The following is a 25,622-nucleotide window of genomic DNA, read 5'->3' as shown; positions in this document are numbered from 1 at the left end:
ACACAACAGCGATGTCTAAAAATCAACTGCTCACCCTTTGACAAATGATGTAGGAACAGGAAGAGGTTTGCAGTTTGTCTGACTGATACTGTCACCTAGTGGTGTTTTAAGGTGTGTCGTGTAATTCATTCATTTTTTCTTCCAGGCTTGTAGCGTCATTCTGAATGGAGCACATGCTAATGTAGCACCGTGACTTTTCTGTAACAACACAGCTTATTTCAAAAGTTGATCAAAAGAAGTTATTTAATCCGTTTAGAACAGCATGATCAACAAAACATCATGGCTTTACAATCTGCTCCGTATGGTTTAAAATTCAAATCAAATACAATTTCAGCGGGGTAAGTAACAGACAAAGAAAGTGTCATTAATCTCCATAGGTCAGTTCACATGTGGTGTTGCTGTAGAACATATTGAAGTGTAAGCAGTTGTGTTTCTGTATTTGACGGAAAACCTGGCTCTGAGGAAGACACATGTTGCCGTTTGCAAATGCATTGGAAATTTCTCTCCATAAACAGTGAACATTCTGCCAACGGATGGCAACGCATCACTTGAGTGGTTATCCGTGCCGTTCTCTGTGACAAAGACTGGCATACAACACAAGAGTTTTCCAGTTGTTCTAGTAAACAAACGGTGCATTGATGTGATACAAAAACAGGTGTGTGAGATCAGCATGATTGATATGACAGGAATGGTCACAAAATTAATAAAAATGGCCTGTATAAAACACACGCAAGCAGAACATTTGCATACAGACGACTTTTAACAGTGTAGCCGAGGCGGATCGAATTGGAATGCCATTTTTTAAAAACAATCACAGTTAAGAAAAACAAACAAACATCTGACATACTCCTGCCTATTTCAGTGACTACATCATATGTGCATTTGCGATGCCTGTCAGTAGTGCGAGCACTGAAGTCAAATTGAAACGGTTATTTCAAATGTGCACACCCATGGGGATACATGTGAAGCTGCCTTTCAGATAACAAGTACATTTCTCACAAAAGACAAGACAGCTGAAAGACAAGACAAACGTTTTCAATAAATAAAAGCTGTATATCAGATAAGTGTGAGGGCCGTATCGTCATACATACAGTTGAAATGTTACAGTGAAGAGTATAACTGAATGGGTAAAAAAAAAAAAAAAGAAGACAAGAAAACAATGGACATGTTTTAGAGAGTAGGTGTAAAACAGTAAACAAGGCTGCAAAATAGTTCTAGAAAAGAAGCAGTAAAAAATATTCTGTAGTCTTTCTTTCCGGGATCTTTTGTTTTCTTTTGGAACATTTGCTTTACATTTAAAGAGAAATGTAGAAATATATATATATATCTATATATATGTTTGCTTTGGTCAGGGAAAGAAGCTAATATTGTACACTATGATGAAGATTCAAGTGATTTTTGCGGGTGAGGCATGTGATGATACACCATAATACATATGGACAACACACTTATTGTATGTTACTCCTGTGATATGTGTTAAAGGTCCGGGGCGTGAAAAATATTTACATACATTACATTTTGCTATTGTGTTCATCATAGCAACTGCTACCATTTTAATTAGGACTTTTTTTTTTTTTTTTTAAGTGCACAAGTAATGTCTAATGGCATACTTCGCTCCAGGTGTTTAAATCCCGAAGAAATCCATTGTGGTTACTATTGCACAAACAAAGCGTACACATTCAATGTGCTCAAGGGAATAAAATCGAATGTCTTGATTCAGTCAAGGGTCCAAACTTTCAATATAGACGCACAAAATTATGTACGTGATGTTGGTCTTCCCCTTTTGACGAGCAACTTGACAGAATTAAAAATGTTTTAAGACTCTGAAGGTACAGTTGATATATTTATATATATATATATATATATATATATATAAAAAGACATACACTCCTGTTCTAATGCCAGACTTTTGTGATATGTAAAAAATTAATAATCTCAGAATTCTGACTTTGTGACGTAGAGCTATGAATTGTGAGGGGAAGTGAGAATTCTGATATTAATCTCAAAATTCTCCCTTTAAATCTCAGAACTCTGACTTTATCACTTTAAAGTCAGAATTCTGACTTTGTGACGTAGAGGTATGAATTGTGGGGGGGGGGGTCAGAAAGTCTGAACTCTGAGAATAAAGTCAGAATCTGCCAACCTTTTTTCCCCTCTTCACTGGCCCTAATCCTTTTACGCATTTGTCTTAGTGCCATATTTGTATACATTAATTATTTATTATGATGTGATTATTTATATGATCACAAAACCTGGCATTTGACCAGGGGTGTACATACTTTTTACAACCACCTCTGGTGAATCCAATGAGGTTTCAAGTGTGGTGAGAAGAGGTAAGGAGAAGTGGTGCATAAGTAAAACTGGAAGGCCAATAGAGCATTATGACACTTGTGTGTACATGTGTGTGTATGTTTATACAGCGCTGCTCAAATGTTTGTGAACCTCAAGCAATTTGGATTTTCTAATTGTTTCAACTTTATTTTGTTGTTCAATCAGAACCATTACATTTTATATGAATTAACAGAGCGTAGATTTATCAATTCAATTCATTGTTCTTTTTATTTATTTTTTCAAAATACTGTGGCGGGACCTGAAGCGGGCAGTTTATGCTCGACGCCCATCCAACCTCTCTCAACTGGCTGCATTTTGCAAGGAAGAGTGGCAAAAATTCCCCCAAAGTAGATGTGAACGATTGATAAGTCTCTAAAAAAAGTGTTTGGATGAAGTTCTCATCGCAAAAAGAGGTGCAATGTCTGATTAAGTGAGAGGTTCACATACTTTTGCACCCATGAAATTTTGAGTTTTTCCTAAATCAACAACTTTTGCTCAATAATGAATGACATATTATCATTCTTTTTGTTCAAGTCCATTATTTTCAATGTCAGCATTGTAGATTGGGGTTATTTTAATAATTTATACAAAAAATCTGACCATGCCTGCAAGGGTTGCCAAAATTTTGCACAGCACTGTATATGTGGATGGATTTGGAAGCAGAAAACATTTTGTGCGGCTCAGTCCCGCAGCTGGCTTTCCTCAGATGTCCACCTGATGGGAGGAGGAGGAGGAGACCGTCCAAGTCTGGAGTACTTCAGCTGCAGCAGGTCGCCCACTTCATCCATGGCCTCCAATACCTGGCAAGACATCACAGGCAATGCTATCATTCACACTGCAAAGGGGACAAGCCAGAACTTAAAACGGTCTGTGAAAAATCGTAAGCGATAAAAGCGAGGCGGACAGTAAAACGCCACCAATAAACAGGTGTGAACTTTGGAAGCGATGCCACAGTGACGAGCCTCATGTCAGTGTTGCGAAGGCAAAGAACAGAAACTCCCGCACTTCTTTCCGTAGTAAATGAATCGACATTGCAACACTCCAAAACACCTGGAAACAATTTACCTTCCCCGTGACCTTTTTCCCCCCGATTCCATGGCTTGAGAAACGGTGAGACCCGGGTTTTCCAAAGACGGAAAAAGCGGCTCCTCCAAGTGCTCTACAAAGGCTTTGGGATGCCCTTTAAATGGACTTTTACAAATAGTGTTGACGTGTGCACCAATAAGATGAATGAAGTGCTTTTGGACAGACACAGCAGCTCATAAAAAAGCCTCACTGTAATACCGACAGACAGCTTCCAAGTGCTATTAAAAGAAAAAGTCACAATGGGAGTCCTTACTATCCAACAGGGCCGCTCAATCCACTGTGAACCGAGCGCATTTCCTTGATTAAAAACAACACTTAACTGTGTTATTGTAACACTGACATACATCAATATATACAGGATATACACCTCATTCACTCCCAGACATTTTCACTGACGCTACACCCTTCGCTTGCTCCCGGCTGTTTTACTGGACTGATTTCGCAAGGCCCACAAGATATTGTGTTCTCTTGCTATAAAAACATGGAACCTACCAAAAGAAAGATTAGAGTCTCTTCTCTCATCACACAAAAAACTATATTTGTATCTGTTTCAGATTTGCAGCAATTAGCATTAGAATATAGCTAAGTTTCATCATTATTCACAAATCTGTTTAAAACTGTGGGGGTTAAGCTCTTTGCAACATGGCCCTGGTTGATCTCTTATACTCTGCTGTCACCTGTTGGTCATTTGTGTACTAACTACCATTCCTTCAAGCATTCTCTTCAGTTCTGAGGCTGCATCAAAGCCTTCTGTATGCTCTAGCATTAATTTAAAAAATCCCATAAAAAAACATATAAATATGTCATTGGGAGCATAGTAATATTTAAAATAGAACGTATTTATATGTTTTTGGGAGCAAATGAGATAAGCATAAACAGTTTATATATTAGCGCTGTCAGTCGATTAGTTTTTTTTTAATAATAATTGATTTCCATAGTTATTTATGTATTTTATGTTCTAAATGTAAAATAAAATATTTTTTTCAAGTTTTTCATACATGCTAACATAAAAGTGGACAAATATGGTTACCAAAAACAAACAAGGTTGTATATTTGAGTTCATTGATACAGCAATTTTATATCATTTATTTTTATAATTAAAAGCATATACTAAACTGAGTCTTATTAGTATTGTTTGTGGTAATTTTCTGCCACTAGGTGGCATTAGTGTTTCATGTTGGTGACAGGACCAGTACATTTTTCTTATCAAATTCAGAGAAATTGGCATTTGGAATATGAAGCAAGTCATGGACTCCAGGCCATTTTGTTCCGTGGGTGTGTGTCTATCGCAGATGGTTCAAAAGTGTCACACATCCTTGAATACTGCCGATAGAGGTTGGCTGTGATGGAGGACTTACTGTGTCGAGCATTTCCCTGGTGTGCGCGGCCGAAATGCAGAAACGCGCTCGTGATTCGATGATGGTAGTGGCCGGGAAGCCAACGACCACCGTGCCGATGTTCCGCTGTAACATCTCTCGGCCAAATGCCCTAAAATGCAAAAAGAAGATTACTCAACGTGCCTTTGTATGCAAATAATGAGAAATAAAACTGGAAATCTGGAAATACTGGAATCACTAACCCAATTTTGGCAGGCATGTAGAGCATCACGGGTACGACAGGCGAGTCGCTGTTGCCATAGATGATGACGCCCATCTCACGAAGTTTCCTGCGGAAGTAGGTTATGTTCTCGGAAAGCTGGCGGAGGCGGTCCTCGCCTGGAGAGGACGGGCAGACATATTAGGAGATATTTCAGAATAGATTGGGAATTTTCATTATAGTTCATTTTGAGTTTGGTTTTTAAAATTCAGTTTGTTGCAATTCTCAGAGTGTGTTTGTTAGTTTTTCCAAAAATGCTTCATTTTAGTTGAGTTTTTATTTAGTTTTATTTTTTGTATTTCTTGTGTATGTTCCATCCCTTGTTTGCCAAGATGCCAACTTTTAAAGAGTATTTGTAGCTTGAATTCCTGTTGAGAAGTATTAAACCCGGTTGTGCTGCATAGTATATATATATATATATATATATATATATATATATATATATATATATATATATATATATATAATATATATATATATTATATATATATAAATAATATATATATATATATATATATATATTATATATATATATTATATATATATAAATAATATATATATATATATAAATAATATATATATATATTTCTTTCACATGAACTGAAAAAGGAGAGCAAAGCATTTTCAGTTTTATTTGTTTTCGGTAACTAAAATAACCTTTGTTCTCACATGCAACTAAGCTAACTAACAAGCAGCGTAGGCTGGCAACTTGCTTCAACGACATTAGTATGTGACAGTTGTTCGCAGGGCGTCCAATAATTAGCACATACTTTATCCGTTTGTAACCATGTGTCCAATGCATAATTAAATTCTTATGAAGTGATCCCCCTGGCTTCGGGTGTTTTTGTGAACATCTTTCCAACCTTTCAGATATTGATCTAAAAACCATCACCGGCACATTCCATCCATCTTATGGCGGAATCAGCAAGAATAAGTGGAAAAAAGTGATGGAGGTGGGAAATGTGTATGTTGGACACATCTCCAGTATTTGTAGCTATTGATCAAGTTTCACACAAATGACCAAGTGATTAAAAAGCATGCAGAAAATCCATTATCTAAATTGAAGAAAAAAAAAAAAGGCACACGTGTAATTTTGTCTGCAGCGTTTGCCTTTGAAGACAGCCAGAAATCATTAAAGTGGAGGTCAGTGGAGGTGAAGTCAAACAGGCATCAATCCTCTCATGTCTGCCTGATGCACAGTGCGGATTCGTCCAGTGTCCTCAGGCCATGCGCCCTAAGATAGCATCTGAGCCAAACAAACGGTACAATGTGCCAGCAGCAACATATATCTGTCTGCCTGAGTAGGAAAAATATTGCATAACACTAACTTCAAAGCACCATGACAAACAACTAGTCTGAAATTATACTTTTTTGTTTTTAACAAGAATAAACGACTCTGAACTCAATGCACTGCTTGTAAAAATCAAAACGTTGTGTTTAGCATAATTTTTTTCCCCATAATCACATCTCATGCCTCCAGTTCCCCATCCTTACATTCGACTGATGTGATTTGATGCAGGAAAGCATGACTAGCTGTTGGTGAAAATGCTGTAGCTATCAAACAGCTCCAACACTGCATTCGTGTCTGGATCTTCAAAGACTTGAAACAGGTGACAGGCCTGCAACATATCAGGCTGTCATTGTAATTCTTCCACAAGGAAAACTCGAGCCAGCTCAGCCAGTCTGGCAATCTTCAGAACAGATGACGTTGTGATAGGCAGGTCAGTGAAAAGGGTTCAGGTGTTTATTACCTCTGCCAAGCATATAGGCTGGATTATGTAAAAACTACACAGCCACTTTCCATGACACATTTCATTTTATGATTAGAATAGTACTCTTGATGCGGATCCAAATGAAACAAATACATTTTCAGTTTTCACTGTTACAGCCTACTTGCATGTGGGGTCTGATCAGCCCAGTGACCAACCAGATCCACCAGATGGAGCTACAGCTACATGACTTGAAAAGCATGCAAGTCATGGTTATTTTATATGTAGATTATATTGTAAAGAGCAATCAGGAAGTGGACGTCTTAAGTGAGACGTATAGATAAACTGTCAAAAAGGGACCAGGGCACCTCCCTCAAATAAGATTAATCGCTTTATTTGTGTATGTAGAGACTCCAACTGAGCTTGATCTATTCAAATCACCAGGCCCTCTGCACCATGCTGCTTTGTACCCACAGCATGAAGTCAAAGGCGCAAACATCTGAAAACAATAAAGGAACTTAGGAAGACCTAAGTACTACCTAAGTACCTAAGTAAACATAATACTCCTGGAATTACGGAAGCGTATTGCATTCACTTGAAAAAGATAAAATAAAAGTCCCGTTTTTCTGACAAATTTTTTGGGGGAACTTTATTTTTTTGAGTTTTTTTTTCAGTTTTATTGAATATTTTTTTGCCATGTCTTTTTGAGTATTTTTTTCCCTGTTTAAAATTAAAAAAAATCCGCATTTTTTCAGAATATTTTTTTAAAGGGGTTTTCCCTCAGAGATTAGAGAACAAAGCACAATACAGTATACACATTCATTCCTTTATTAAGAGCCAGTAAGTAAACATGACCATCTTATTGCACATGGAGGTATGCGGGAAAGTGTCCGCTTCCGCTATTCTGCAACAAGTCACTTGGAGTTCAGAGGTAAAAAAAATAAAATAAAAAATACTCCAAAAAACAGAACACCAGCTCTGTTTTTTTGAATATTTTCCCCCCCTGTTTTTTAAAATAATTTCCCCCCCTGTTTTTCTGAATATTTTTTCAGACTGTTTTTCAGTCAAACAGAAAAACAATATTCAGAAAAACAAAGAATAATTTTAAAAATATATAATTCAAAAAACAAAGCTCCCCCCCAAAATTAGTCAGAAAAACAGGATTTTTTGTTTCTTCAAGTGAATGCAATACGCCTCCGTATGGAATAATTCTTGGTAAAAAAACAAAACCTACTACAGCAGGTGATTTTAAATACAAAATTTTAAATTTCCCAAACAAATTTATTTGTGAAAAACCAACTACAGGTGTGAAAAGATGAACAATGAACATGCTCTCCTCATTTGACATTTACATGATCATCATGATAAAGGTCACCATAGTGATGATGGTGATTAGAAGCCGGGCACATGCTAAGTTCTACTGACATCTAGTGGTCAAATACAGCATCACAGTTGTATGGAAAGTACCACCTACAAGTGGTTTACTTATCCAAAGGTTGAGCGTGCATCATTGACACAAAACAATGGAAGACATACATGTGTGGCTGTGAAGATTTTTTACGTTTAAATAGTTTCAAACACTGTCAACATTAATAGCTGTTGTATGCACAAGTGTACAAATTGGGAGTAGAAAGGAGTTTAAATTTTCTCAATTCCAAGAGGAAACAGAAAGACAGGAGAAGCCTGCCAAGCTTATTTCCGATCTGGTAAGTTATCGTGGCCATTTAGTAGGCATTTCTATAGTCCTACAATGTGGTCCCACAGAGATCTTCTTCACAACAATTTGCCGCGATTCTCAGTTCCTTCTTATTTCACAAGAAGCTAAATAAAGTAGCAGACTAGTGGCTACATTACTCACCCTGCCATGCAAGTACAATTAGCTGTGAGGATGTTTTTCTCCTTTCAGTTGACAATACAGATCCGGACGTCACGTGACTATTTCTCTAAACACGCCCCCGTGGCAGGAGAGTAGCGGGGCCGCGTTAATGGACTACAATGACAAGGAGGGATACAACTACTGTTTATCCTTCAACTATGCGCCCAAGAGCATTGACAGTCACTTTGATAAAAAGGACATGATATACATGCGCAAGGTGGACATTTTGGATTGACGATGAAATGGCCGGAGTGCTTTTTTTTCTTCTTCAACTCGCCGACGCTGCTACGTGGACTTACCTCCTCTCTTACACCGGTGAGTGCTTTCAAATCTGATCATACAAAGGCTTTACAAGTTTGCACAATCCGGATTTATTTCCACTTTATGTGTGGTCAAAATGCCAACAAAAGTTAGCAGTTTTGCGCAAGTCTTGCAGTGTTATTTAGGTAGCTACGTTAGCAACTTAGCATCTGTTAATTAGGCTGATGCCACCTTCATTTATACCGTAAAAAGTCTTCTTTATGGTGTTGTTCGGTTATTAAATTCAACTGTGTAATATCTATGAAACCGTAGCAGCACAAACACACGAAACAGATTATTTCCCCCACATTTTACGTCTTTCGCCTTCATTTAATAACTATTCAATCGAGCTACAGCTCCACGACTGATTGATTCAGTAATCGACTCGCCTGATATGAATTGATCTCTACACAAGCAATGAGGAGGATCCCAAATCCTCCGTCTTGTCATTTTATGGCTGCTGTGATCCATTGGCTACGCATTGGTTCCTCTTTTGGTAGCCTGGAGAATGCTCGATCCTTTTTTTTTTGTTTCGTTGTGGCAGCTGGGCCACAACCTCTGTCAATCATTGTTAAAGTGTGGCGTTTGCCATTTACTCAAAATGGCAGACGCGTTTTCTATTCTGCCAAAATGGCTGCGCTAACGCCCATTTTGAGACGCCTGATGTCAACGTCCGGATCTCTATGGCCCAAGCAATCATACATTTCTGTGTTCAATTGTCTTTGGCGTGGCAAAACTTTCGCTCGCAAAACTGAATCAAAATCAAGAAGATGCATGGTCTGCACATGCTCTCGATTAAATTGAAATCAGGTTGGTATGCAAATCCACATATTGCACGTCTCATCACCCAACCCTGTAGCAAGCAACCGAGCATAGAATAGTGTGAAGCAATTAAGAACCTACCCAGTGTGGTCCCATCCTCGCCCATGATGATTTTCATCGAGGTGATGATTTGCTGGGCCAAGGGCGGAGGCATGGAGGTGGCGTACATGGCGCTGTGAGAGCTTTGTCGCAGGTAATCAATCAGCTCCTACCAGATGATTTATAAATTTTTAGAACATACACAAATCTTGAGGAATCAACACAGCTTTTAAGCACATAAATTGCTTATTTTGTTTTAATATGCACACATTTTCATTGGTCTTATTAGAAATATATTATTTGCTGGTGCCTGCTAACCTTTTTGCCGCCGATGTAACCGCCGGCGCTGCCAAAGCTTTTGGTGAACGTTCCCATCATGACGTCCACATCAGTGGGATTGAGGCCAAAGTAGTCCACCACTCCTTTGCCATTAGGCCCCAAAGCGCCAATACTATGGGCCTCATCCAGATACACGTATGCCTTGTAGCGCTTCTTCAGGGCGATGACCTCTGGCAGACGCACAATGGAACCCTCCATGCTTTGGGACGAGAAGGTAAAGTACAGTTTAAAAAAAGAAGAAGAGATTTTATCATTCTACTACAAATAGACAAATCTCCACATGGAAGAATTCACACTAGAAATGACACCCAAAATGTAAATAACATTAATTTGGATTAATGGTGCATACCGCAGTTTTAACTTTGGTCACCTTTTACGCATAAGCACTGTCTATTTTAACGATCCGAGTGTGGCCCCGTGCACGTCAGACTCCATTAACATTGCATTAGTAAAACGACATTGATTAAGTCGTATTGGTTGTTTGGTAAGGGTATTGATCTCCCATGACTGATTAGATTTACGGTAAATGCACTTCAAGGACAGTGGGAACAATTCCAAACTGGCATCTGAGAGGAAAACGTGGATAAGCTCAGAAAGCCAGGCAGGCAGCTATTTAAGTAAAACATATAGCTTAACAGTATTCCCAGTATGTAGATCTAGTTCAGTTTGTTTGTAGAAAAGTAGCCAAGAATTCACACAAACTGAAATGTCTGCGTTTGGATGCGTATATGCTAAGTATTATGATTCTTACCTGTAAATGCCCTCCACCAAAATGAGGATTTTTCTCCATGGCCGGTGGGTCCTTGGCTGTCCGTGAACGATGGCGTCTCGCAGGAGTTTCTCAAGGCTTTGCATGTCTGCAGCAAAGGCAAGAGCATTTGGTTCATTTGAAATGCTCAAGCGGATGATGTGATCATTTGCTATGGGTTCCCACTGTCAACATATATGTAAAAGGTTACTATAGGTCACCTACTGTTGTGTTTGAAAACCCGAATCGTTGAGCCGGAAAGACGGGCACCCAGCACTAGTGATGCATGATTCAGCTCGTCGCTTAAGATGAGACACCCCTAGAACGAGACAATGGGAAAATGTTCAAAGTGAGTTCAGAGAAGTTGCAAGGGGGGAATAAAAAGTCAAATTAAATTTAATCAAAGCAAAAAAAACCCATCAGTAGAGTAATTTCTGGACTATAAAGGCGACCCTGACTACAAGCCGTGCTAGCAAAATTTGGGGAAGTTTGTTATACATGTGAGCCGCAGGTGTTTTTAATTTAACCTCACCGGTGGTTCCCACTACTTTATTTTCCTTAATGAGGGCGCAAATTGTCTCGTTCTCGTTCTGTCTCTTCTACAGTACTGTACGGCTCACTTGGTTTGTTTTGCTCTGGCTGACGCTCTTGCGCTTCCTTTATATTGCGCCCCTTTGTGATCTGATGGATAAGCCACGCCTTTATATTAGACGCAGGGTCGAATGCAAGTGAAAAAAAGTAGCGGCTTATAGTCCAGAAATGACTGTATTTGCAATGTCTCGTTCATCTTGCGCCCTTTCTCCTCTTCATGCGCAACTGCTCATCGCGAAGGAGAAAAAGGAAGTTTATCGCAAGCAGTTAAGTTCAAAGACACAGACAGCCAGTATTGGCGGTTATTAAAACCTTGATTATTAAAACCAAGGTGACTCGTTAAACCGGTAATCGGCCCATGCCTATTTGTAAACGGATTGTGCACGTCCAATACATGAGTAATTCCCCAAGAAGGAACCACATTTCTAATTTGCATCTGAAACCCTGGTTTGCATTTTGTTTGCATAAGATACGATGGTGGCATCAACCTGTATTTCAAAACAGTTGTAAATACAATGAACATTGCATAGCAGCCAAAAAATAAGGTTTTAATGAACAGCCTCAACAAGTTTAAACTGAATGACACACCCTTGAGCACAACAGAGGCTTCAGATCAAAGGTATCAAAGGTGGGAAAATAAGACATATGCATCGTTATTAAGTGTGTATTATTATGTCCAGCCATTACACACATAGTATTTGCACAACAATATTTGGAAGGACAAACCTAAGACTACACAATGTCACACTGTGGAGATTTTGGTATTGAGCAATGACTTGCCATAAAATAAATAAAGTCGCAAAATGGTGCTATGAAAAAGGGAGGGAATAAATGAAAAATATGCAGCAACATGATCAGACTCTGTCAAGAATGTATGAGGTTTCTTGCCAAGAGCTGTGGCTCTTTCGCTACCTACTGTTCACTCCGCGTGCTGCATTTTCTACTTCCTGTTCAAACACTGGCTATCAAAGTAAGTAAGAAGTGATATGATTGCCTTGGGTTTAGATCAGCAGTGGCGGCGATTTATCAAACAAAGGCAAGCTGAACTCCATATTTTGAAATATCAGGAAACTAGAGAGCCTTGGAACAGTCTGAGTTATTCAGTGTTGGCTCAGCACTTGTTTTCACTTAAAAAACAGTAACAGGAAGCCATGTTAGTTCCGTAAAAGCACATTTGTCATCTTAAGATTACACTATGGGGACAATGTGGCAAGGCAGGATGATGGAGAACAAAATAAGAATAGGAAGAGAGTGAAATTCCTTACCTTCCCGGTAAGAGCAGGAATGTTCATGGAATTTGTGGCGAAGCCCATACCAAAAGCCATGGCTGACTCGACACCAAGGAACCTGGCAACCAACTGCTCCAACTCCTCATGGATGTCAAGGTTCCCTGGAACAGGAGAGTCAAAATGTGCTTTGTTTAGCTTCTCAAATGTAATACTTTGCTCATATACTGTATGATGGCTTATATACATACAGTGGGTCGGTCTCATTATGCTGCACCCACCTCCCTCACATGCAAGTCTTCAAGTTGGTTAAATCTACGTCATCATTGTGTTGCTACTAGGAGTGTGCCAAAAAATAAAAATAAAAATCGATTCTCATTTAGTACGATTCAGAATCGATATTATTATTTGAATTATTTTATACTGTCTTGCCCTTGTTTGTTTGTGCCTTTATTGGGAGCGCTGTTCATGTTGTACCCAATTTGACCACTTAGGGGCAGTGTGGTTCAGCGCATTCTGATACACTGTTAGAGAGAGTAGAAGGAAAAAGTCACAATCAAGTTATTCCAATAAAAGTTGTTTTTTGCAGCATAGGAAGAGCATATGCTGGCGAGTAATGTTAAAATGCTTCTCTGTATACATTCCTGAAGCGTTTTGAATAGCCGTTCTTTTGAGTGATAAAAGTGCTGCGAGTAGCGAGCTAATTAGTATTAGCAAGTCAGACTGGAGTAGATCATGATGATTCTTTGCACTTTTATAAATTGAAGCATAAATTATTTTCAATCAAATAATTTTGAATTGAAATGGAATCGCAGACCCAAAAATCAGAATCGAATCAAATCGTGAGACAGTCAAATATTCCCACTCCTAGTTGCTACTTGTTTTTTTTTGCCCTCCCTTTTTCCTTGTCTCCCCCATCCCAGCCTCGCTAATTGGAATTAGAATGTTTAATCCAACCACTTTTAAGATCTTGCTTTATCACTAACAACAAGCACCACTAATAGCATTCAGTCTTAAAAACTGGACAAATGTATTTGGCACGTCTTCATTTTTTAGGTAATCTAAACTAATCTAATCTAACTATAATAAAGTAATAGAGCATTTTTTTTTTCAGTTTTAGATACACAAACATGAGATGTAGATCATGGACACTGTTCCTAGTCTGCTAGTTCTCTCACCTAATTCACAGCGAGTGCTGCTCACTCCCACACCATACTTTTGTGTGACCTCAACAGCAGCGTCAGCACAAGCGCCAGTGTTCTGGGCAAAGCCGAGGTAATTGTACGAGCCCATGTTGATGACGTCCTTCACCACTTTGCCCGTGTGCCTGAAGGAGAGCGAGACAATGGGACTCAGGGACAGAGGACAATGACCCAGGGTCAGGGTAAAATAATTAACTTGAACGTTTAGGCTGCGGTAGCTGTGCAAACATTTCCTGTTCAGTGTTGTTTAATGGCCCAGTCATCCAGTAGCGGGGTATTACGCAATAGTTTATCTCGCGGAAACTCCGCTTCAGCACAAGGCATATTTTAAACATTCCAATCTTGATAAATACAATGGAAAGACAAAGTTAAAAAAAAAAAAAAAAAGGAAAGAGAAAGTAAACGTACCCTTTTGAAACATCATATTGTTACAGGATCATTTCAAAACTTTCACACATACTCAAATCAACTAACTACGGGTTTACCAGAACGACCTGAAAGTTTTATGGAGCACTTTTGTGCAAAAAAAAAATAGTCAAGCAGTGCCATGCTTTTACAGCATACTCCAACCTAAAAGACCAATTCTTGTCACTAAACACAATTGTTGCCCTGTGTTTTTTGTATGTTCTTGTTTTTTCTTTGCATCACAGAAACTTTGAGCACAATAAAATAACAACCTAAACAAACTTAGGCATATACACTTTCTGTATCCAAAGTAAACAACAGGCTGTTTTATTATGTCAGAGTAATGTGTAGTGGTGCAACGGATCACAAAAGTCACAGTTCGGATCGGCTCACGGATCGGATTGTTTTTCGGATCAGCAAAAAAAAAAAGAAAAAGAGATAAATAGTACTTTGTCTTCATTTATTATGCAAAACGCTTTTCCCCATTAAAAAAACGAACAAAATCAACTCAAAATGTCTTAATATAACCGTTTAAGATGTTGTGTTTTCATTTATTTTGTAAAACGTTTTTTCTCATTAAATAAAAAAATTTAATTAAATAAAAAAATGTCCAATATAGCCGTTTTGGATTTAGGAACACAACTTTAAGTGCAATATGAGGCAGAAACATTCTTATTTTTACATGGCCCATGTGCAAAATAAGGTATTAATGGCTTAAAGCTGTATTCTTAAAATATAAATGGCTACATTTGACATTTGGAGTTGAATGTTTTTCTTCTTGTAATGGGCAAAAGCGTCTTATAAAATGAAGACAAAGTTCTATCTATCATTTTTTTTTATAATGAAAAGACCTCAAAGTGCAATTTAAGGCACATTCCCATCCTTTAAACATGGAGTGAATAACAAAGTAGCCTTGGTACAGAATATTGAAAAATAATTCAACTAATCCGGGTACCAGCTGTCAAACTCATTTACAGCTACCAGCCAGGCACTCGTTGGTAATGCTAACAGCTAGCTGCTAGCCACTTATCTCAGAGACCTCTGCCGTATCATACAATGACGGCGTAACGAATTAGTGGTTTTCTTAGCGTCCTAAATTAGCAATTGAATATGAGTTCGGGATAGCGTTGTGTTGATGTTGGTCGCAACTACAATGCCAATCAACTACAATAAAGAAATCCTAAACGTCAAGCTAAACATCACCCCACGACGTGGGCCAACTTCAAAGTAAAAGTCTACTAAGGCTATTTGCATTGCCGTCAATGTATTATATGGTAAACTTTATTTTGAAGTTAGCTTTAGTGTAGGCGGCGTGTTACGTTGAGTATGTTTCACATGTCTGAATGTACGCTTTGTTTGTTTTTGTTTTCCCCCACCAGCCAATCGATTGGGCCTGATCCGAACCGACCAAGGATCAACGATGATCCGTTGCACCACTAGTAATGCGACATCACAGATTAATACGTTGTGTGATGCTTTATAATTTTAAGACAGAATTGAAGGCAAAACCATTCATATTAACTTACTGGAAGGTCCAGTTGTAATCGGGGGAAACTCGCTCCATCAGGTCCATCTTTGCCCCAGGAACACTACAGATGGGTCGGTTCCAATTGTCTCGGATCCTCATGTACAAGTTCCTGGTGTAAAAGTTCTCAAAGTCTTGATAGAGCGGAACAAAATCCTACCAATGAAAAGAGTGCCAATAAGGTATGCAAAGTTAACAAAACAGCCCATAGATTGTAGTCAAACCAAAATTGTCTGACAGATGAACTGTCCAGCATGAATGCATTTCGATCACATGTTAAATATTTGTTTATGAACCTTTTGCTCTTCTCGCTCTCGGGCCATGGTGCATTTCCCGATGTTCCAGTGGCGGAGAAAGTCCCGGAAGTAGCCAAATATGGTGAGGATGCCATAGCCCACGTAGGTAAGGACAGCCACCAGTAGAGGATTCTGCTCAAACGATTCCACAAAGGGCCTCTTGTACAAGCTCGAGTTGTGTGTGCCATGTTGGTTCTGGGGGACAAAACAAGCATTCTCATTATTACAATACCCAGACTTCCGTTTCTTAAGGCACAATTTGGAATTGTGGTGGAGTAGAGTGGCTGTCACGCAACTCTGGCTCCTCCCCCCTAGACTTGTTCAAGTATTCCCGATGGAGACAGTCGGGAGCGTAAAAAAGAAAGACCATTTAGAACCATAAACAGATAACAACAGAGGTGTTCTAGCATCAGCTGTTCGGCATCTTGGAGCCTGAAAAGTTTGAAAAAATTTTCTTTTTTTTGTCAAAGAACACTGTTATTGTATCTTTATTTAAGCAAGCTCTGGAGAAGCCTGATAACGATCCTCAGCTAAATTGGAATAGGGAGACCTGGAAAACAGGGTGGATAGTGTGCCCCGACGACCAGGGTTGAGATTAGAAACACTAATCTTTCTAGCCACGGGCCATCCATCCATCTGTCTGTCATGTAAGAGGTGTGAAGTAGGGATAGAGAAGTTGCTGACTGCGGGAACTCCTTGTCTTTCATGTTTTTGTTAGAAGTTATAAAAAAATAAAAATAAAATAAAATAAAATAAGTTAAACATTTCAGGTAATTATGGAAAACGTCATTTCCTTTAGAAAATTTTTGCAAGCTACTTATTTCTTTCATTTTTAATTTCGGTTAATACTGATGGCCCTGTAAGGTCCCTGTACTTTTTGTTAGATTTTTAAAACAAAGCTGTCTATGCTCTATGCTTAAAATTAAAAGAAAAACTTTCAACATGTTAAAAATTTGAAAGGTTGTTTAACATGCTTAATGGATTTTTTTTTTTTTAAACTCATTTAGTCTTTTACTGTAAATGATTATCAGGTCCAAATGTCGGTTATCAGCCTCCTTGACTACTTAATAAAAATACATTTGCTAACATTTGCTTTTACTTTGGAAGACAATGATCGAACAAGTAACTGAATCAACACTGTAATTGGTATCAGCCCTGGAAAACAAAAACAAACAAAAAACACTTCACTAGTGTGAAGTGCGAGAAAAAAAGTTTGGTAGTATTAAAAGCCAAGCGAGTCATATTAGGAAGACAGAAATTCTGAAAAAAAATAGAAATACATATTCTAAATGAAGTATGATTCATTGTATATGAAATGTTATTAAATAATTCAAACAACCTAAGAAAACTATTTAGTGGCGCACAACTCCACATGAATTGGGCATTAGAGTGTGGCCTGCAGCTTAGCAGCACCTCATGTGATCAGTCATGCATCTCTCCAAGAAACACCTCTGAGCACCACAGAGCGTGATCATTTCAAACCACTGACCTTCCCTTTAATGAAGATGCAGGAAAATGTTCAAGAGGCTGTTGCATACTGATGCCAACCGGAATCCAAACATCTGCACTCACTTAAATGAATAAAATGTCATACATGGCAGATTTCACAACTAATCGGAAAAAAATACATTTAAGCCATGATTGCGATGCTGATTTTGTCATACATCAAATTATCTGATTGCAGGAAGGCATTTTAAGTGAAAGTTATGACATTTTCCCACTTTTAGGTTCTGTATGAGACTCCTGAGTGAATAAATGGCAGATATATGCAAATTGTGCACTCTCTAAACACAGAAAAACAGCCCACAATATGATGCAGTGCAGTTCTACAGGACCGTAAACTACATAAGAATAACCATTAACATGCAGTATAAATATGGTTTCATGACTAACTCTCTCACAGTGTCAATAAAACTGAGCCTTATTATCTTTGCTAACTTTTTAGAACTCTTGTGCTGATATCACAATACAATACACAACCAAAAGGCACCTAATGCTGTGGTCTGTGAGTGTAAACATTACAAATGCAGCACTGAAGCTTTAGTATGGAATGTAATCCTCTACAAATACTTTCATAGTAAAGTCCAATAGGACACAACGCTAACAAATGAATACAAAAAGGCGCGCATGGCACGCATGCCCAACCTCCACTACTAAACTATGTTTTCTATTCCATGGTGGAAGTGACCACACCCTTGACGGCGCAGAGACATTCCTCCCAGTTTAAGTGTCATGTGGAAGCAGGCTGGCTATGCTCTCCCTGGAGACACTCACTCCTAACACAACAGGCCCTGGTCGTCGTTTTCTCATTAGCCAAGGTAAACAGAGACCAGTCTGACTTCACATAGACACTTGCGGGACAGAAAATACAACAGAGTGTAAGATTACAACACTGGACCTTCAGGTGACGTGGGCCGTTGTTAGAAAACAATTAACAAGAACTTGTTCTCAGAAACATTTAATTACCCTCGCGAGATGAATATCTGTCTAGTTATCCATCTGCTCACAAATGAAAATACTAGCCATAACTCTTTGAAAGAACCAGAAAGCTGTGCTGCATTGACAGAATGTAACACAACAACATTCAATTAATTTAGAGTAGATGATTCCCTCCAGGTTAATATAGAAAAGCCAAATTTCCTATACCATACACAACCTAAATTTACATCAGCAATATGGGATTCAAGTAATTTTCGATTATTAACAGCAAAGTCAACTCCAAAATTTTATATGCAGCCCCACTAGTCTAAACACCACTTTTTTTCCCCTTTTTTTTTTTTATCCATCTCAAGGGGCAACCATTTGGTCACTTGCCGTTGATTGAAAATGACACCACAGTTACTCGGGGCGCAGGTAAGGACCAATCACGTGTCAGCTTGCAAACGTCACATGACCAAATTCAGAAAACAGGTGAGCCGTGAATGGTCATTACCTGAGCCCTAAGCAACTGTGACGTCATTTTCAGTCGATAAGCGGCAAAATGGCTTGCCCCCTGAGATCGGTAAAAACGGTGGATTTTCATTCTTAATTTATATTTCTCAAACACAGTATTAACTAGAATGCAAAAATATTACTGTTGTAACTTATTACTGTAAAGAAAATTAAAATGAGAGCCAAAAATTATAATACTGTACAGGATTATATAGACTACATATATGAAGAAAAAGGCAAGTCTGTAGAAATACTCAATCTACACTATGCCACAGATGCTAATGTTTTGTATGGACAAAAAACAAAAACATTTGTGTCAATGTGTATGTTTGTTTTGGCGAATTCATCAACGCATTTCAATGCTCCTTTTGGCTCAGTTGACATGAAGAAAAATATTAACTTTCTCTAATCTGCCCAATAAAGCGGGCCATCTTGAAAATAGTAAAACACAACTAAAATGTCTGATGTCATCTTGGGTTTGATTAATAAATATCTATTTATAAACACCGGGTGACGTAAGTATCGCGCTGTAATGGCTCGTCTAACCAAACTGTGAATTAACTAACACAAACAACTAATCATAGTATTACAATATGTAAAACATATCGGGGCCGTCCTCCACGGAACAGTTGACGACAGCGGCGGGCAGGCCTCACCTTCTCCCCGGAGCGACGATACTTCTGCGGCTGCTGAAACAGACGGTGGTTCTTCACGAAGCCATTTTTGCTGGCTTTTTGACCATTTGAGGTCCGACGACAAGCGTCTCCGTTGAGGAGCTTGTTGGCGGAGCTTTCCGTCATCTCTGTCGGCTCGCCGCGGCGGAAGGAATCACAAATTGAAGTAGCCCAACTTGGGTGCGGATAATCGGGAAGTCATGTATGAACTCGAGAGAAACGTTTGCTTCTACGCCCACTGCGCTGCATCTTCACGAGTACGCCGGAAGTACACGCCCCTGGCGCGCGCTCATTCGCTAATGCGCATGGTCGCCTACAAGTATCGTCTATTAAAATTAAGAGCTCACCACATACAAAACTATACAACCCTTTTAGTTAACTGTCAACATAAATTCAATGAAACAATGTGAAATATATATGTATTCACATTTTAAATTAAAACCTTAACATTAGAAGTCATACTCACCATTTGATTTTTTTCCCCAACGCGACTACTCCAGAGAACACAGAGTGAACTTTCTTACTCTATTTTTTATGTCTTGGTTGTCAACCGTCTCCTGTAAAACGAGTAAACGACCAACAATAACCTTTGAGTAGGCGTCAACCTAATCCTCTCGATGACATCATTATCATTCCTCACCTGAGAACGACAGTCACACAAGGTCAAGGCTATCCCAAAGGTGAGTCGTCGGAATTTGCTAGGAATGTTGTATTGTGATGAACAGTGATGTTGACTGGAAGGACATACATACTGAGATATACAGTCACAAAAAAACTCAAATATTAAATAAATAAATACAATATATAAATAAATAATCACGAAGCATTGTTGTGCTGGTCAGAGCTGGCCAACTAGTTGAGTCAATGTGAATCATACATCTACTATAGACTCATTACAGCAATCCAAGAGTGGACTGAGGGTGATTTACTTAACATTCTAACTTTCAAGTGAGTACTATATGGGATACCGAAAGTACTAAAAGTACAACAACAACAACAAAAATAAAAAAACATAAAACAGTATACAGTATTTGTGCCATCTGATTTTTTTAAAGAAAAATTGCAAAAGAACAACAATACAGTACAATGTTGAAAAACCCCCAATAACAAACAAATTAAAGCAAAACTATAGAACTTTCTGTTTTTGTTGATTATGGCGGTGCCATATGGATAAAAGCGGTAGCGCATATAACGTCATTGAACTTAAGCCAGGGATGAAAGGCCCAAAATTGATCCTTGATGTCCTTTTATCCGGTAGCCTAACGTTTTTTTGTTTTGTTTGTTTTTTCGTTTTGCAGCTCCATGACAGCAGCAATCGCGTGTAGACGTTTGAATCAACCTCCGTCTTTGCAACAAATGGGGAAAGGGCGAAGTGATGTATGCCGTAAAGCACTCAGCACATTTGTAGTTTTTGTGTGGCAGCGTTCCTGCCCCCATCCTCAAAGTTGCTTTGCTTGCTTATTGCTAGTAAAAGCGATACAGGCCCCCTCAGGCCATGACAAAGATACCATTTAAATAGCTGTAGCTGTAAGTCGAGGTTTCATAAGAAAAGTCATATAAATATATTATTAGGTTTGAAAAGTTCCTTAGTGTTGCTTAAAAAAAAATACAAAAGCAAAGTATTAAATAAAATTAACAATATCTTTCCAAGGAAATACAGCAAATAAGTAGGCTACCTGAGGAAAAGCTAGTCTACAAATTAAGCAAAATCTAAAGTTAAGGTTTTGTGAGAGTGTGCAAAATACTTTGTTGAAAATCTAAATAAATGACCTTAATCCAAACTTTTAACTTTATTCATATTGTATTAAATTCATACTCCCGGGCTGTTGATTGGTAACTGATCTTTAGTTCCCCCTTGTGGTCGAGGAGCCTGAAGCAGGTTAACTCTACTGTGGTACATTGTCACAAATCAGAGAAATAAAGTACATTCCAATTTGATCCTCTTGGCTGTGAGCAGAATATTATGGAGGACCAAAACTTCTACAATAAAAAGGGATATCTATCTATCTATCTATCTATCTATCTATCTATCTATCTATCTATCTATCTATCTATATTCATATTTATGTATGTATTTATTTATTGCTCTATCTATCTATCTATCTATCTATCTATCTATCTATCTATCTATCTTCATATTTATGTATGTATTTATTTATTGCTCTATCTATCTAGCTATTGCTGCAGACAGTGTCACCATGAAATGTGCAAGGAAATGTTATTCAGAGGGGGCGGTCCTAATTTATTCCCACATTTATTTTCATATATTTAGGTTTTTAATTTAGTTTTTTATTTTTGTATTCATTAAAAAAAAGAAGTTAATTTTTCCTTTTATTTGTATTTATATTATTTTTGTGTTTTTGAATTATACTTTTAAATTCGTTTTTATTTTCATTTTTTAAATCTATTTATTTCAGCAGTTTTGATCCTCCATTGAATATGACATTCCATATGACAAGTTTTTACTTTAGATTGATGTAGTAGTCCTTGATTGAAAAGGTAATGAGAGAGGATGCAATAAGCTAAACAATTATGAATGTTGATGGAGAAGTTATGTTTTTGAGATTTGAGACAGTTTAGTTTAGTTTAGTAAGACAGTGGAAAACACATTCTTACATACAGTAAGAATGTATGGAATATATGTTTTATTAATTTCTAGTCCTATAGTAAATGAAAGGATGTTTATCTTGCAATGTTCCATTAATGAGGAAATCCTATCATAATTACGCTAGCTTTGCATTTGTCTTGTTTTCATGTGGAACGATAGCAGTACGAAGCTAAAGTTGCATATTCCTGACACTAGATGGCACTATTGAGTCACAGAAAAAATCTTACCTACAGGGTGTATACCGGTGCTTCCTGTTCAGTGCTTTCGAGGCATTAATGTGCAGCCCAATGTTTTAAAAGTGTGACATCCATGATTAAGGCATCGATGATAACATCAGATGATTTGATTCTTTAATCAATTTCCGAGCCTTTGCTTTTTTGGTTTCGTCTCAAGGTTGTAACCTTGAGTGGAGAATAATGAAACATCGGTCCTTAAAGCTGTTGCCAATACACAGAGAAGCACTTAAGCTCCTGTCCATTCCAAACTAGATCATGGTGATAAGAAAGCAGCTTTAATAGGATCACTGCTAGGGTTAGATGGAAAGCGGTTCAGCTTCCATTGATGCAGCCATCTTTTAAGTATAAATTTAAAAGGAAGACACACTGTATATAAAGAATATGCAATGTCAGTTTTTTTTAGTTACAAACTGTCAATTCCATGACCTTATGAACTCACAAAAATTATCTTGTAGTTCAGTGGCTTTATGTGTGCGTATATAACCATAAGAATAAGGACACTGTTACACTTGCGCTTTTCAGTTTCGTCCTTGTACAATCAAAAGCAGCGCAATCTCCCCTTCCTGTCACTGCAAATCCCACAGTGGTTGCCACGCACTCCCACTACAGTTGGTTAGGGCCCAACGCCGCCGCTCTCCCAGCAGGCTTCATTCTGACTGACACAACCATTAGAAATGGTTACGCCTGTCTAAGTCTTCCCTCCATAATAGATTATCCAGCAAGAAAGACACTGAGAGTGACAGACAGACCATTTTCCAGAGAGCAGTAGACTCTGTCTAACTCTTGACTGCTGGAATAATGAGGAGTGAAGCCCTGGCCTGAATACGCGTAGACGAGGAACTAATGATGAAGAAGGCATGGAGGGAGCTCAGGTTCCTGTGTTGCATGTCGGTATGATGGATGTCAACTATACATTCCTTATGTACAGATGCAGACAAGAAATTGCTGACATTTGTATCCAAGATTATAGTCAGATGTTTTTTCTTTTTCTTACTAGCACAATGAGAGCCTGCAAACTTTTGGATACCACTTGAGGATAATGTAGACAATGATAATATCGATGGTGCATCAATTTGGTGACAAAAAGGAGACTACATTTCAGACTTGCAAAACCGGGTCTAAGTTTGTGGCGTTGGTGCTGTAACGTAAATTTTGTGTATTTGATGAAAGTCTATTCAACAGTGTTTGGGACCACATTGCACCTGCCTGGCACACCGCCAGCACATCTTTCAATTTGGTGACAAAAAGTAGACTCGATTTTAGACTCGCAAAACAGGGTCTAAGTTGGTGCTGTCAACTAGTCTACCGTGTTTGAGACCATACTGCGGCTCGCTACCATGCCGCTGGCGCATCTGTACATTTGGTGACAAAAAGTAGACTCGATTTTAGACTCCCTAAAACCAGGTCTAAATGGTGGTGCAGGTGCTGTAACATAAATTTTGTCTATTTGAGGTAAGTTTAGTCTACCGTGTTTGAGACCATATTGCGACTCGCTACCATGCCGCTGGCGCATCTGTACATTTGGTGACAAAAAGTAGACTCGATTTTAGACTCCCCAAAACCAGGTCTAAATGGTGGTGCAGGTGCTGTAACATAAATTTTGTCTATTTGAGGTAAGTTTAGTCTACCGTGTTTGAGACCATACTGCAGCTCGCTACCATGCCGCTGGCGCATCTGTACATTTGGTGACAAAAAGTAGACTAGATTTTAGACTCCCTAAAACCAGGTCTAAATGGTGGTGCAGGTGCTGTAACATAAATTTTGTCTATTTGAGGTAAGTTTAGTCTACCGTGTTTGAGACCATGTTGCGACTCGCTACCATGCCGCTGGTGCATCTGTACATTTGGTGACAAAAAGTAGACTAGATTTTAGACTCCCCAAAACCAGGTCTAAATGGTGGTGCAGGTGCTGTAACATAACTTTTGTCTATTTGAGGTAAGTTTAGTCTACCGTGTTTGAGACCATATTGCGGCTTGCTACCATGCCGCTAGCGCATCTGTCAATTTGGTGACAAAAAGTGGACTACATTTTAGACTTGCAAAACAAGGTCTAAGTGTTGGCGCAGGTGCTGTCACGTAATGTTTGTGTATTTGAGGTAAGTCTAGTATACCGTGTTTGAGACCATATTGCGACGGCTCGCTACCATGCCGCTAGCGCATCTGTACATTTGGTGACAAAAAGTAGACTAGATTTTAGACTCACAAAAAACAGGTATAAGTGGTGGTGTAACACAATTTTACAACATAGGACATGTGTAGTGGATGTCAGCGTTTTTAAAATTCTGACTATTATTTGCATTTTGTTGCACTGTACAGTTAATGATAGTGTAAAGACTATCTAGGGTTATTCTATTCAAAATGCTCGAAATAAAAACAATGTAACAGGAAGGTGCAATGTCATTGATAATTTTCCATAAAGCCGAGTGTGCTTCAGCTTGCAGTCTTTTACTACAAGACAAACGTCATGAAGTCAGATCCCTCTCTCAACTTTAGGACCATTTATCAGCCAACTTATTGCTTTTCACTGCAAAGAGGGACAAAGGGGAAGTATCTCAAGAGACATCACAAAATAACAACGAAGCTATCTGGAGTACAGATGTGCTACAACGCAATATTGTTTATTATTTCTGGGCTTGTTTCCAGATAAGCAGCGATCTATCACGCCTTCTATCTGCAACCTGAGGATTCCATTGTGGCCCAACACAATATGTGCACAGCTGAACAAAAGCAATGCCAGGGAACCAATTTCCTCTTAGCGTCACGAATGAGCATCCCATTCATCAAATCATAAAGGCAGACAAGAGCTGAGTGGAAAGACATTATCAAGCTGTCCAAGTACTAACCACCGGAAGACAGCCTGGCGGGACAACACCTTTGCTGTTGTTTTCGTGATAGAAGTTTGGTTGATGGCCTTGCCAGCAGAAAGCCAATATTCCTCAGGAAGAAGCCTCTATGCCAATACGTCCCTCTAATGATCCAATAGGGGGGTGATTCACTGAGATGGTGCATGCCACATTGATTTGTTTGTGCCAACATTTCTGCCAGGGATGACCTCTGTTGACCTATCCTCATCTCTAAATAGA

General features: G+C 38.6%; 1 protein-coding gene across 1 annotated transcript; it reads right to left on the bottom strand.

Moving 5' to 3' along the window:
- Positions 1-225: 225 nt before the first annotated feature.
- Positions 226-19,944, bottom strand: sptlc2b (serine palmitoyltransferase, long chain base subunit 2b). The gene is made up of 12 exons (XM_077553169.1): positions 19,679-19,944; positions 16,092-16,286; positions 15,797-15,951; positions 13,842-13,990; positions 12,703-12,827; positions 11,072-11,165; positions 10,850-10,955; positions 10,078-10,297; positions 9,802-9,928; positions 4,997-5,132; positions 4,776-4,905; positions 226-3,131 (listed from the first exon to the last, which is right to left on the bottom strand). Exons 1-12 carry the CDS (start codon positions 19,820-19,822, stop codon positions 3,012-3,014), a joined length of 1,701 nt encoding a protein of 566 aa, XP_077409295.1. The 5' UTR covers positions 19,823-19,944; the 3' UTR covers positions 226-3,011.
- Positions 19,945-25,622: the final 5,678 nt, after the last annotated feature.

The sequence above is a fragment of the Vanacampus margaritifer genome, chromosome 19 (assembly GCF_051991255.1).
Source record: "Vanacampus margaritifer isolate UIUO_Vmar chromosome 19, RoL_Vmar_1.0, whole genome shotgun sequence".
In the NCBI taxonomy this organism is placed as follows: Eukaryota; Metazoa; Chordata; class Actinopteri; order Syngnathiformes; family Syngnathidae; genus Vanacampus; species Vanacampus margaritifer.
This window is presented reverse-complemented; position numbering and strand designations above follow the sequence as displayed.

Bases quoted from the DNA above. Each gene is read 5' to 3' on its own strand.
- sptlc2b (XM_077553169.1), bottom strand. From the start codon at position 19,822: ATGACGGAAAGCTCCGCCAACAAGCTCCTCAACGGAGACGCTTGTCGT. The intron at 9,929-10,077 runs GTTAGCAGGCAC...ATCATCTGGTAG, and splicing joins GTTACATCGGCGGCAAAAAG to GAGCTGATTGATTACCTGCG. The intron at 5,133-9,801 runs GTAGGTTCTTAA...CGTCCTCTCCAG, and splicing joins CGAGGATGGGACCACACTGG to GCGAGGACCGCCTCCGCCAG.